Source organism: Dama dama, chromosome 1 (assembly GCF_033118175.1).
Source record: "Dama dama isolate Ldn47 chromosome 1, ASM3311817v1, whole genome shotgun sequence".
In the NCBI taxonomy this organism is placed as follows: Eukaryota; Metazoa; Chordata; class Mammalia; order Artiodactyla; family Cervidae; genus Dama; species Dama dama.
This window is the reverse complement of record NC_083681.1, coordinates 40,810,936-40,825,479: the sequence shown is the minus strand read 5'-3', so window position 1 is coordinate 40,825,479 and position 14,544 is coordinate 40,810,936. Positions and strand designations below refer to the sequence as shown.

At 51.3% G+C, this 14,544-nt stretch overlaps 1 protein-coding gene across 15 annotated transcripts in view; it reads left to right on the top strand.

Moving 5' to 3' along the window:
- Positions 1-14,544, top strand: part of MICAL2 (microtubule associated monooxygenase, calponin and LIM domain containing 2) — a 235,354-nt gene that overhangs the window by 126,774 nt on the left and 94,036 nt on the right. For 13 of the 15 annotated variants that reach the window (XR_009693648.1, XR_009693647.1, XR_009693653.1 and 10 more), the window contains exon 18: positions 13,457-13,564. The exons of 1 other annotated variant lie outside the window; for it this stretch is intronic. Coding sequence is in view for 10 of the 14 variants with exons in the window: in XM_061147602.1 (XP_061003585.1) it covers positions 13,457-13,564 (108 nt within the window). In the remaining 4 variants the exon portion in view is untranslated. Of the gene's footprint in view, positions 1-1,443; positions 1,567-2,578; positions 2,798-3,070; positions 3,173-4,350; positions 4,477-9,219; positions 9,283-13,456; positions 13,565-14,544 lie in introns of all 15 variants that reach the window. One more of the 15 variants, XM_061147663.1, reaches the window with a different exon arrangement.

Below are 14,544 nucleotides of genomic sequence, written 5' to 3'. Positions count from 1 at the left end.
CTTCCTGGTGACCAGAACCTGCTGAGAAGCCAGCAAATGTCAGGCAAGTGCTGGATTTCAGGTATGCCAGCCAGTCCTGGCTCAAAAGGAGACTAGAGCTTCTTCTTGATCTGGAGTCAGACTTTCCTAAAAGGGGCTGGATAGCAAGTATTTTAGACTTTAGGGTGGATATGATCTCTCTTGCAATGACTCAGCTCTGCTATAATGGCAGAGTTGAGTCACCGTGAAGGCAGCCATGAACAGTATGTAAACAAATACATGTGGCGGTGTGCCAATAAAACTTTATTTACAAACACAGGCAGCAGGCTGGATTCGCCCGAGGACTGTAGTTTGCTGATGCGTGTTTTATTGGAGATAAAATCCTTGCCTTGATTTTGTTTTGCTCTGCAACCATGGCTGGGTTTATAGTCATCTTTGAGATGGTGCAGCTGGAGGAAGCTTTAGAGATGCTGACTGTCTGAGGGTCTAAGTCCGTGGTGAAAACCCCATCCAAACCAGGGGAACTGAATCATAGATCTTAGCTCCATGTAGGCCTACAGGAATGGAAACCAACCCCCCGAGTGTACCCTGGTGCTCCTCTCTCCTTGTTCCCTTGGGTCAGGCTGGCAGCGCTGTTTGTCTGACCAGGGTCTGTGTAAGGCTGAAGACGGTGGGATGCTGTGGGTCAGGCTGCAGGCCCGGCTCTCATATCTCAGACTCCGACTTGGAGTGTGCACTTGCGTGGTTTTATTTGCTCCCCTGAATTTCTTTGGGATACCACTGCCACATTACAAAAGCTTGGGACAAGGGGTTCAGTTTGCCTTTGGAGAATATCCGTCACATGACAGAATTAGGCCCCTCTCAGGAGAAGGACTAACTCTTGGTTAATTTGGTTCAGAGGCAATCATAGACATCTTTCTGGTCTTGATGTAGATCATGCCCCTTCTGAAAAAACTGACCTTCCCCAGGAAGCCAGGTTTTATTATAAGGAGGTTTCTGAGATTTGTAACTGTCTGAATTGTTTTCTCAACTGGCCCTTCTGGAAGCTTGACTGCTTGTGGTCCCCAGGTGTTGATGAGGGCTCTCTTCCTTCAGAAGGACTGAGCATCCCTATCGTCTAATGGGCAGGAGGGACTTTGGGACTAGCCACCCTTGCCTGGCACAGGCTCTGGCAGTGCCTGCTCAGTGCCCCAGTCCGAGCCAAAAACACTGCCTCCTGGGGATATACACGTTGTCTAAGAGAAAGGGACCATGGGACTAGCTGTTAACAGGGACAGAGGGCTGGGGTTCACGTTTTCCAGCTGGCACAGCTTGTCAGAACTCAGCCCTGGGCTTGCTCAGCATCTGCAAACTCTGTCTCCCTGCCTCTTCTCCTCTCCTCCCTCCAAGTGTCTCAATCTGACTCACCTTTTCCTTCCTATTTCCTGTGGCTGCTTTTTTTCGGACTCACCTTCCTCCTCCCAGGAGCACCGTGTCTCAGGGATAGGTAAGCCTATACTGCGCTCTTCTTCTGACCCTCCTGTTAACTCTCGCTGTCCCAAGCCGGAGGAGCCCACACCCAGCCCATCACCAACTCTGAAAAGGCAGGTAGGGCTCCTTCCAGTGGATGCTGTCTTGGTGAAGCCAGAGGGGACTTTGATCCAGAGGGGTGGGGTTCATGGCTCTCTCTGCACCCCACGTAGGGCTGAGTGTAGATTCTCTGGGAAGACAGATACAACTTGAGGTTACCACCCTTATAGGTAAGAATAACCAAGGACGCAGCATCTTAAATACATGGCAGTCGGCGATATCAGCTGACCAACTACCACGCTTTCAGTGCTTTATTTGTTTAGGAAAAAACAGACCACACCACACAGGGTATTTTGTGTAGTGCCCCTATTTGCGGATCTCTTGAGTAGACTGATTTCTAAATTGATGGGGAAAAGTGGCAGTGATGATGGAATGGGCTCAGGTGGCCAGTTAGCCATATGCCATTGATGTGGTGGGATGTGATGAAGACCTCCCAGGTCCCCCAAGGACCTGAACTGCCCAGTGGGCAGGGAGGCAGCCAGGAGCCATGGGCTGAGGCTTTTGTCCAGTTAACATCTCTGGGTTTGGAATTAGAATCGCTATTATTGACACAGCACTCAAAACTACTGGACAGCATTAGGAATTTTGTTTTGCTTCCAGGGGTGGGGGTAGCGGACGTCAAAGGAGGTCCGTGTGGATAGTGCAGTGATTTTATGTCCCTGTGTATAAGAATCATCTAGAGAGCTTTATTTAAAAATGTCCATCTCTGGTACCCACCCCCAAGCCAATTAAAGCTGACTCTCTGGGGGTTGAGCCCTGACTTTCAGAACCAGGACAGTACAGGTTCTGATTTGGCGGGTCTGGAGTGTTGTCATTAACACCCCAGATGGTATTGTTAAGGAGGCTATCAGGTGATTCCGATGCAGGTGGTGAGAAGTCAACACTTAAGGTTAGTTTGGAATCTCACTCAAGGTGGCACGTGGCATGCCCTTGTCCCTGATCCTGGTGGGGATTCCTCACAGTGAGTGGTGGGAGGGGTCCATGAGAGGGCCTTCCTCGGGAAGGAAGCTTGATTTTCCGTCTCCCCTAGTTCCCCTCCGTGGTTGTGACAGGGCATGTGCTCCGAGAGCTAAAGCAAGTGTCTGCTGGTGGCGAGTGTCCAACCAGGCCCTGGAGAGCCCGAGCCAAGTCTGACCTGCAGCTGGGCGGGCCAGAAAACCTTGCCAGCCTGCCTCCCACCTGCCCGGGAGCGCTGGCCCTCTCTGGCGTGCTGCGGCGGCTGCAGCAAGTGGAGGAAAAGGTTCTCCAGGTGAAAGCCTCGTTCTTCGCCCTGCCTCTGCCCTGCCCGTGACTTTGCCCTGCCTCTGCCCTGCCTGTGTCTGGGATGCCTTTCTTCCCCCACCCCCTCCTGCCCAGGGTGGGTTCCTCCTCCGACTGCTCCTCCCCATCTCTCATCCTGCCTGCCCTGTGTACTGAGCGCAGCAAGCCCATCTGGCTGCCTCTCCGCCTCTCTCCCAGGGGGAACCCTCACCATCTCTGTCACTGTCTCTTTTTTCTTTCTCCTTTCTCGCCTTGGCTGCAGAAAAGGGCTCAGAACTTGGCCAACAGGGAATTTCACAAAAAGAACATTAAGGAGAAGGCGGCTCACCTTGCCTCCATGTTTGGACACGGGGATTTCCCACAGGTAAATGCAGGGCTTTCAGAGCCCCCGGGAACCCAGGTGTTGGACCTCTGGGGAGATGACATGAGTCGGTCTCTGGAGCTTCATTTCTTCCTTCCTCCACCCTTTATAGTCTATAAAGCTATTTACTTTTCAAGTCACCGAAGGCTTTGGACTGGCATCTAAAAAAGCTCCAAATGAGGAGACTCAATAAGTAGATAAATCAGGACAAAGGGAAAACCAAGGCAGAAAAGCAGGCTCAGGTCACAGGAAAATAGAAGCATGTGCACTGTAACATCTTAGCTTCTGAGCGGGCTGAGCTTCCTAGGGGTCAACACAAAGAGGGAAAGCTGGCCCACTGCAGAAATCACATCACAGTGCCTTTAAAGTATAAGCAAGCCTGTTGCTCATGATGTTTGGCAGCATAGTGGAGAAATACCACTAGAGCCCTGATCCAGAAGACCCTGAATGTCAAGGTCAACCACAGGCCATAACCTGCTCTGCTTTCCCAGAAGGCAGCACCAGCCAGACAGAATGGCCTTGCCTTAGAATAGGAAGCACAGCCCAGTCCCGGCACTTATTTAGAAACCTGCTGAAAAGAAGAGTATGTGCTTGCAAGGAGATGACAGAGTTGAGGGTGAGGGTGAGGTACGTGTATGTGTAAGGTGCTCCCATGCTTGCAGCAAGCCTGGTCTCTAGAACACACCTCCTCTGCGGCTTTCACTCGGCCTCCTCCAGACCTGTGTTCTCTGCTACTGGGCAGAGCATAGGCATGGGAAGGATACTCTGCCTTTCGTTCATTTTCAGGGTTCTCTGTGGCTGCAGAGGTCCCTGCTGGGGCATGTGCCCCAGAGCCTCCTGGGTTGTCCTTTCCTAAACTTGAAGCTGCTGCTTTATACCAAGCTCCAGAGTGAGGCCTTCAGGAGTTCATGTCTATGTTCATGTCAGGAATAGGATGGCTCTGCTCTAGCTATTTTGTGATGAGGGAGCCAGAATAGCTGTAACAGAGTGCATTGTGACCAGGAACTAGACAGTCCTGCTGGGCTCCAAAGACACAGGTTACATATTTGTCCTGAGACATGAGCCTGGATATCCTTTCCCCTCCTTGGATGTGTAGACTAGTGGGCTATATCATCGAGGCAAGCATCACTGTGCATTTCCCTATGGATAATCAAAGTTTCCTCTGTTTCTATTCTGTGCAGAATAAGCTACTCTCTAAAGGTCTGTCTCATACTCATCCTCCGTCTTCTCCCTCCTGCCTTCCATCTCCTGATTCAGCTGCTACTTCCTCTCCATCAACTGTTGACTCTGTTTCTCCTGCCAGAAAGGTAGTTATCCCAAACAATTGGCTTCCCCTACTCCTTGCATGTTCTTAGATATTCTCCTGCTCTGCTCAGCCTGCTCAGACAACCATCTGAAGCTTAGCTTGGCTGGGATGAAAATGTATAAGGTCTTTACAACAGTCCTGAGTTTGGTTTTGGTTTTGTGTTGGAGCAAGAAACTAAACAGAACAGACAGCACACAAAACCTTATCAGATGGCGCTTACTTGTCTAGCAAGCACTTTCTGAGCACCCACTATATGCTAACCATCATGCCAGATGCTGAGAAGACAAGGAGGAGGGAGGTATAGTTCTCTTACTATGGTGTAGATGACAAACAGCATATTAGCATAGAGATGTATCACATTTTACCATATGATATTGCCAATATTGGGCTATTTTTTACCTAACAAGACAGTCTCACATGGTGAACCTCAGACAATACTATTGATGAATTATGTGAGAGGTTTAAAAGGAAGGTTCTAGGAACCCAGAATGGTGAAGCCTGGGAAGGCTTCACAGAGGAGGTAATATGGGAGCCAAGTGTTGAAGATTATACGGAGGGATTTTGCTAGAAAGAAGTGTAGAGGAAGGGCATTTTCTTTTCTTTTTTTTTTTTTTAGGAAGGGCATTTTCAAAAGGATCTGGCATGTGGTAAGGAAGGCAGATAGGACTTGCATGAATGGAAAGACAATTCTGGTGCAACTGGATTTGGGAATAAAAGTATAGGAGTGTGGAGAGTAAGAGTGAAAGTCAGTCCGCTTTCTTTGTGCTAAAGGAATTCATTCCATCCTCATAAAGAGTCACTGCAGGATCTGCTCTGAGTTCTAGACGGGCACAGGCAGTGGTGCAGAGGGTGGAGAACTGGTGGGGACCGATGTTGGTTGAGTAGATAAAGTTATTCAGTTTGGGTTCTAGAGCACTTTTCATGTTTTTCACTTGCCTGCCTGTTACCTAATATGCCAAGAACACTACGAGGCTGGGGTGGGAGAGGGGCAGCCTCTGGAGAAGCTTAGCCCCTGTAATGGGCGAGTCTAAAAATGAAGCGAAGTGCATTTGTTCAGCTACCGCTCATGACAGGAAGTCGGAGCCTCTTTCTGAAGGACTGTGCTCCCCTGAACACCTCTATCCTGTCTACCCCTACTAGGGCTCATCTCCCCATGTGGTGCTGAGTGTGCCCATGGCAGCATTACCACTCATTTGTTTCCACTCTGTTAGACAAACCAGAAATCCACTGGGCTGTTGCATCAGTGGGACGTTAGGAGCTGCCTCCTGGGAGTTCCACCCCCACTGACCCCCATTACTGTGGGGAGAAGAGTGCAGGCAGGGTCTCCAAGGAAGGAGCAAGGAGCCTTCGCAGCCCCACCCACTCCATGGTCCCCGGTGTAGGTGCGAAGCCTCCCTGGAGGGGAAGCTGGGGGGGATGTGGGGAAACAGAAACACTTCTCATCTTCAGCTCTACTGAACATAGCCATGGCTGAGATGCCCAGCGACTTGTTCCAAGTCAACTTTGGTCAGCGGTTTGACCTTAAGTCTCCTGACCTTAAGGAATCTCCATTTTCTCATCAACAAAAGAGTGACTCTTGGCTCATTTGATAGTGACCTCTGTGGTTAGAGACTGGCATATTGGTCGTCATCATCACCAAGGCTTCCGAGTAGCCTTTGGGAGAAGAACCTTCCCTGGCGGGTACTTCCTGCTATAGAAAAGGTCACTGGTGCCCTGGCCAGGATGATGGGAGGGGCGAGGGCACCTAGGCCCAGGCAGGCAATGACCGGTGCTCCTAGCTGGGCAGCTGGGCCCACACTGTGCTACTGTCTGGCCCAGACCCTTTCCTGCTAGCCCTGGGCTTGCCCTTTCTTTTGTCCTTAGGGAAGGCCTGGCTTGGTCACTGTCCTCTCAGATTTGACAGCAGAGATAGTACAAGAAAAGGAACCACATTTCCCAAGCTCCCTGACTTGGTTTCCAGAAGGTATTAGTTCTCTAGGTGATGGCAAGAGGCAGCCTGCCCAGGTACATGCAGGGCCACTGGGTCTGGCAAAGACACTTCTTATAGTGAGAATACCCCGTCGTTCATCATCTGACTCCACTGAGGCCCTTGGCTGCTTCTCCACTGCGCCCTTCAAACAGCTTTAAATCAACATCACTCATTAAGCCAATGAGTGAGCATTCATTCATCAACAAATATTTATTGAATGACAAGCTGGTGTCAGGCATTTCACTCTTGGGATACACATCAGTTATCAGGCGTTACCTTCCTGCCCTGATGAGGCTTGCATCCTAGTAGAGGAAGGTATAAATAATCTATAATATCTAGGTAAATTATATGATGTATCAGAAGACAGTTTTTCCCATGGGAAAATGAGAGCAGGTAGCAAAGACTTGGCACGCTGGGGGAAGGTAGCAATCTTAAATGGATAACGGTGGGAGGGCTCTTCCTGGGAAAGAGAACTAAGCAGGAACAGAGTCTCAGAGAAGAAAACAAAGGCAAAGGGAGGAGACTAGTTCCCAGGCTCCTGATTCTAGCCCGTGTTCTCTCCTCTGTACCACAGAAGCCACGTGTGAATGGAGGCCTTGTCAGAGGGAACAGCCCAGAGCCTATGTGCATAGAGCCCCAAGCCCAGGCTCCAGGAGGGCTGCAAATGGGGTGGGTGGGCTTCAGGGACTCCTGGGGCCCCCACCTCTACAGCTTTGTTCTCTGTTTCTCCCAGGTTGGGGTAGAACAATTGCTCCCTATTGTTTCTTATCCCATCTCCCTAGCTAGTCTTGGCCATCAGATGATGGTGTCATTGAGCAATTTCCACAGCTTCTGACTTACTAATTACAGGCTGATGAGCCTGTCACTGTGTGGCTGGGAGTGATTGGGGAGTTCTCAGAAAAAGGTCACTGTGGGACACTTACCCTGTCTGTGGACTTGGACTTGATACCCACAGACCGCTCCACATCTCACCATGAAGCCGTTGTAGGCAGTTAAACATGGGGTGGTGAATTTCTAGCTTCCAGCAGTCTTAGAAAGGATCTTGCCAGCTGCACTGCTCCCTTGCCCCCACCTGCAACTTCCCCGCCTTGCCCGAACCCCACCATTGATTCCACTCCAGTCTCTGCACATGCAGAATCTGGCAGAGTGATGGCCTTCTCTGAGGAGAGACTCTGCTGCCCCTTAAAGCAGGTGACAACCTGGTGACAATTTCCTTCTGTCCTGATGGAGCTCAGAGAGCCGCTGCCCTGGAGAGAGCCTGGGGCCTTCACACTTCTCCCCAGCAGATTCTGGAGCTGCTCTGATGCCCAGAGACTGTATGTGCCTCAATTCAGGGGAGCCAGAGAAAGGAAAATGCTCTTGGAAACTGATGCTTGGTTCTTGGTAACCTCCTGGCAGGCCGAGTGTTTCTGTTCCTGCCCTAGAGCCCTACACCTTAATTCTGAGGATCCAGGGATAATCACCTCCTCTTAGAAACAGCCCTAGTCAAACTTGTCATGAGGAACACATGTTACAGGGATGCAAACTTGGGTCACCGAGTCCGAGAAATGTAGCCAGGTTCTGCCTTCAGACTACACTTGCCTGACCTCTCAGTTGACATGTTGCCTTAAATTTCAGTGTGATGCAGCTAGGTTTTTTGGCCCGAACAGTCACAAGAAATCTTGAGGTCCTCTCATTTTGGGCCCAAATTCTTACCAGGGTCTTATCTTTTAAGTTATTTTTTTAAGACCGTGGGCTATGGGATCATGCCCAGTCTGATCATTCCTACCACCAAACCAGTCCTCCTGTAGCACCATTGAAAGTGATAGTGAAAGTGAAGTCACTCAGGACTTCAGCGTCCTACTCTTTGTGACCCCATGGACTGTAGCCTACTAGGCTCCTCCGTCTGTGGGATTTTCCAGGCAAGAATACTGGAGTGGGTTGCCATTTCCTTCTCCAGGAGATCTTCCCAACCCAGGGATTGAACCCGGGTTTCTCGCATTGTAGGTAGATGCTTTACCATATGAGCCACCAGGGAAGTCCCTAGCCCCCATCAACCCTTCGTTAACTTCTTTCTTCAGTGCAGGAGGCCACTGCTGGTTTAGCCTTTAACACGGCTGCTAGCCACTTATCAAGGCGGGGGAGCTCTTGCAAGATCATGATGGCAGCATATTTACACAGTTGAGCCAGAGGGAGGGCCTCTGGGGGCTGCGGACTGCAGTTTAGTCCTCTTGGGCCAGAAGAGCAATGCACTTTGCAAAAGGAGCTTTCTCTACCCTGGGGGTGTTTGTTTTAAAACTGGATTTGCAGGGTTTACTCTAGAGAGTTGCATGTTAGAGAGAAGCTAGGTGAGTCTTAGCTGGGCAATCTGCCAGTGTTTCATCTGATAACAAGGGTAGAGTTCAAGGCTGGCTCCAACCTCATTGTTCTCTCTGTTCTGGGAATCCTTTGGAGGTAACCTGTGTGCATCCCAGCCTGGGGGATTTTAATTCGCAGAGAGGCAGGTGCTGTAGTGAGCAGGATGTAGGCTTGGACTACACCCGTGGGTTCAGCACGCAGATGACTTGCTTACTCGCAGTGTGGCTTTGGATGAATTAGTAGACCTCTCAGCACCTTAGTTTCCTAATCTTCAGAATGGAGGTGGCAGCAGCTACTCCTGAGGGTGATTGGAATAATGCAAAGACCTAGCATGTATCCAGTCCCTCCGATATCCATTAACTGTGCTATTTCCCCAGTGGAGGAGAATTCTGGAAGAAAGCTCACTTACCTAAAATGCATGTTGATTCCTCTCTACAGGCAAAGAAGTCACCTTCAGGTTTCCATTTCCAACCCAGCCACTTAGGAACATTGCGGCCTCAGGTTAGTTAGAGCCTCCCTGAACCTCAGGGGCCCTGGCTGCGAAGGGGGATTATCAGACCCAGCTCGCAAGGCCGTGAGGGATCAGTGCAGCTCAGTGCCTGGCACCAGGAGACACCGGCGCCCACTGGGAGGTCACCGCCCCTAAGACCTGCCTGCATCTCAGCTCTGAAGGCATCATTTTCAGAGCCCCTCATATAAGGCAGTTTCAATCCTTGCCCTGAGCATATGGCTGAGGACTCAGGCACACCAGTCTGTCGTCTGATTTGCCTCATCCAGGGACTCCTCAAGGAGGAGTGTATTCCTATTTGCCCAGGAGACCTCCCCTGGCCCTATATGTCGAAACCTCCCCTTCCCTCAAGCTCTCAGCTCCGAGGCCCTGGAAACTCTGTCCCTAGCCCTGCCTAACCCACGTGGGTTTCCTAACCCTCACGGCAGGTCAGGCAGAGAAGTACAGCCTGGACACCTGGTATTCTGGGCTGAGTTCCAGGCCCCAGGGGGATGTTACCGTTGTCTGGACGCAAGCAGACCCAAGCGCCTGCTTCCTCCTTCCTTCAGAGCATCTGTCCTATGCCAGGAGTGTAGAGATGAGAAAGACAGGGTTAAGATATCAGGGAGTGCAAACCAGAGCAGAGACGACATCTCCCAGCTCGGAGCAGGGTAAGAAAAGTTCCAAGGTTCCCACATCCAGACAGGGACATGCTTGGTGATGGTGCTTGTGCCAACCATTAATGTCATCATGTTTGAATCTCAGTTGACTCGAGAAGCAGAGGGAGAAGCCAGTGCATTCGTCTGGGTGGGCTGTATTATTCTTACTCGTGCAGAGGAGGGAACACAGCAACTGTAAGTTCCTTTGTCTGAAGGCCACCCAGGAGAGGAGAAAAGAAGTTCCAGAACATGGAAAATTGAAGCGGCATCAGTGGTGGTGCTTTGGACTCATTAACCATCTGCCAGGCGATTCTTGGGAACCCAGCACCCTGTCAGGTGCAGCCCAGATTCTCTGAGGACTCTCTCACAGCCCTGTGAGGATGGCAGTGGTCTCCCCATTTTACAGATGAGGACGCTGAGGCTCACAGAAGCGAAATGATGTATGTGACGTTAACCTAATGTAAAGTTAGATGATGGCCCACCTGAAGTGTCCAACCATTCCAGCTTTTCCTAATTATATTAGCTGAAAAAAACTAGAATTTCCAAGAGGAAAAAAATACCCCATATAGTATTTTGGTTTTTCTTTTTAAATCTCTAATCCATGGTGGCCTGATTCTTCCGGTCATTCTGACCATTTGAGGAGCAGTGAGTTAGCATGAGTCCAGGTGGTCAGGTCTGCACTGTCTTGGAGCCAGGAAGACATCCTACCATCAGGAAATGGGAGATAACTGGAGACTCCAGGGCAACATCCTCCTTCACTCTGGCCTTTGGGGTGACCCTCCTCTAACCCCTGAGACAAGTTCTCCATCACCTGGTCTCCTAGTGTCCTTTCAGGAAGTCCTGGTCCACCTCTTCGTCTTGGTGTTCCTGGCATGGTTTCCATGATACAGTTGGGAAGGGCCTGTGGGAGCACCAGTGTTGCTTTCCCTGAGGGTGCCTTCATTTCATTATTCCTAGGAAAACCGCTGTCATAGGTGGGCCTGTGGATGCAACTGGGAGAAAGGAGTCTCTTATGACTAAGGGCCCACAATGAAAGGAAGGACAGGGCTTGGTCTTCATCCTGGATCCCTTGTGCTGATAGAACAGCCGAGCAGGCCCACGACTGCACAGACATGTTTTGGCGGCACCCCCAGCCACCCCAGGGCTCTCTGCTTGCTTCTATAATTGCTCCTAAGTCAGGATTGCACGGAAGCTCAGGGGCACAAAGTGCTTATTAGCTAAGTAGTTAATAAGGTCTCATTAGAGACTTGTATTTAAAACCCCAGAAAGTAGAGTCTCCCTCTCTGCTCACTCAAGGGAGGCAGTAATTGCGCGTGGGTATCTGGCATCACACAGTGCTTCCTGGGAGAGCTCCTCAGAGCCAGTTCACACATGGGGTCAAGAGAGACAGTCACACAAGGGGAGTATGGACAGTGAGGTAAATCTGACATCCCCTGTCTTTATTTTGCTGTAAAGCAAGAAAGTACTTGGTATTCTCAGCTCCTATCCGAGGAGGCCTGTGTTGGAGGCCCCAGCAGGGGGTGGAACATCAGGCAAATAATGGCTTATTGTCCAGAGCAAGTGCACCTGAACTTCTCTTAGGAGCAAGAGCCAAGTTTCTTGGCATTTGTGAAATCCTGGAAATGGCAGCGTGTATGCTCAGAAGCAGAATCCTAATCTCTTCCAGGCGGGGCCAGTTTTTAGAGTAGGGAGGGGTAAGAGGCCTGGCAGCTGCTGCGACTGAGAAGGAGCAAGCTTTGTGAAGTCTGAGGGGGTCCCATCTGTCTGGGATCAGACACCCCAGAAGGTCCCCGGCCACATCTTCCATAGTTCCCCAGAGAGCCCCACACATGGTCTGGCATGACTGATCCAAAGTAGCTGCTGGTGTTGGGGCTTCCTTAATGAGAAGTGGGCAGGCCTCCCCTGGGTCATGTCTTTCACCCCAGCCTGCTTAGCAGTCCTTCCCTCTTCATCCTCTTTTTGTACCTGTGCATTTGTTGGTACCCAATGAGTTGGCCTCAGGTTCTGAGGGTGGGCCCTGCTTCCAGGAGGCAGGACCTGTGGGCACCTGCTGCCACCTGCTTTGCTGTTCCTGAGCTTCCTGCTTTATCTTTGAGGCTTTCACAGTGAATTCAGTGTGGCCTTCCAAGAGCAGTCCTGGATTTAGATTGAGGGCCTTCCTTTGTCCCCACGCAAGTCACTGTTACTTGCTGTGAAGATGGCTATCAACCTGTGACTGAGGGCCAGCAGCCTACACTGCTGCCGTCTGTGGGCACATCTCCCAGAAGCTGGATTCAGAGGCTGGGGAGCATCTGGAGCCTCCCTCCCTCCAGGGTCTTAGGATCAGGAGCCGTGTTTACAGATACAGCCTCATATTGTGCATGTTTGCCTCCCTGCAGAGGAGACTGCAATATTCCCGGGCTGGCCTTTCAGAGCTGGTGGGGAAAGAATAAGCTGGGATTTGCCTGGGGGTGTATGTGTGATTGTACCACGTCTGCTTGCATTGTCAGCTCTCACCCCTTCCCAGCTCCATGACACACCAGTGGGGATCCAGGCATTCACGGGTAGGCACGGACCATCATGCCTTCGGGAGCACAGGCACCCACAACCCATCAGGCTGTGGTCTCCAGGCCAACGTGGAACTGACTTGCCCAGCACCAGCTCTGGTGCCCTGGGCACTGCCACCTGGGGCTCCCTGTCCTGCTCCTTGCCCAGTGGGGACCACCGTCCATTCCCATTTCGGCCACTCTTTATTGGCAACGTAGTCAGTGTCCTGACCTAACAGAACTGAAGTCAGGCATAGCCACAGCTCCTTAGGGGACACAGGGGCTGCAAGGGAGGCTGGGGCTGCCAAATTCAGAGGGAGAAGGGAGGAGGAGTCAAGTTCATCTTGGCCCAGCCCTGCCAAGTGCCCGGCATTCACACACATGCTTTCTCATTCTTGCCACAGCTCCACAAGGAAAGCACCATTTATTCCCATTTCACTAAATGCGGACACTGGGCTCAGAAGTTGAGGGCTTTGTGTCCCATTTTAGAACCGTTAGTGGTAGAGCGCAGTCCTAACCCTCCTGATCTGGGGAAATGGGGAACAGGTCTCACTATGTAGCCACTCCAGACCCTCTAGTGAGGAGGAGTCTTGGAAAGGTCAGCTTCAGTGTAGCTGGCTTGTTTTTGTAGTGTGAAGGTCCCCCATCTGGGGTTCAGGAGACCTTAGCAGAGTCCTGAATCTTGCACTGATTCCTAAGTGGCCTTGGATAGATCCCTTCCTCTAGGATTGATTCTCCCTATCTGTGAGCTGAGTAAGCAGAACTCCTGAAGACCGTGTACGCCCAGTGGATGTAGTTGTGAGTCGCCCTGCTGATCTCTCTTTTCTCCATCTGCAGCGTGCCTGCTGCCGACTATAGGCTAGTGAGGCCTCTCCTGGGATGCTGGCTGCTGTTTGCATGTGGGCGTGGAGCCCTCTGCCACCTCCAGCTTGTTGGTGTTCTCCTCCTTGGTGCTAACAGCCTCTCCCTTTGTCTCTGTCTCCTTTACCTCTGCTCTTGGGTAGCTGACAGTAGGGAAAGTATCCAGCGGAATAGGGGCTGCAGCTGAAGTTCTGGTCAATCTGTACTTGAATGATCACAGACCTAAGACTCAGGCCACCTCTCCAGACCTGGTAAGGATGTGCACCCTTCCGCCTTCACCCTCAGATACCGGCTCTGGCCTCCCAGGGAGGGTGCCTGGGATGCGGAGAGGATAGCCTGGCCCCCTTCTCATGGGACAAGAGGGGCTGAGAACAGGCTGGGTCAGAGCAGAGGTTAGTGGGGGGCTGTGTTTCCTTGTAGACGAACCTCAGTTGGCCCCCTAGTGGGTCATTTCGTAAAGCAGAGCATCTTCCCTTCTAGCAGGGGCTCTGGAGGACTCAGGGGAAAGCTCAGGGGAGGCCATCTACAGAGATGGACAACCATTACTACCAATGTTTAGCATCCAGTATAGATTAGATTAAGAAGTAATGGGGAAAACATCCCTATCCTCTGAATCCTCTCCTTCTCTGGATGACTCTGCTCACTGTCACCACCAGCAGTTTGAGTTGAGAGTTCTTTTGGTGTCCTTTTGGCACATTCCCCTGGAATCACCCAGGGGTGCTCCTCCTGCCCTGGGCCTCACCCTCCCCTTTTGCACTGAAGAAGTTGATTGGCAGCCTGATGCCCGTTTCCTGCAGTTCTCTTGAACAGTTTTGATGCCATGAGCCTTCCCTGCCTGACCTGTGTCACTGCAAGGGGACAAGGATGGATAAGACATTCTTTCAGTGACCTCACTCTAGACCCAGGCAACACTTAACCCCTGACTCAGATTCCTGGAGATGGCATCTCTGGGCAGGCATGTTTGTGAGGGACACCTGCTCTGTCAGACCAGGAAATGTCACTCCCACCATGAAACCAGAGTGTACAGCAGCCTGCCAGGGAGTACAATCAACACTGCCCTGGCAGGGCTGGGCTCTGCGTACCTTCCCACCCTCACTCTTTGCAGCAGCACCCCCAGTGACAAAAGCAGCACGTTGCCTGTGAGGTCCCACAAGGCAGGCTGGCATCTCTACACACCCGGCCTTGCATTTGAAGATGCGGTGTATACCCTAACACACTGCTCTTCTCTTCC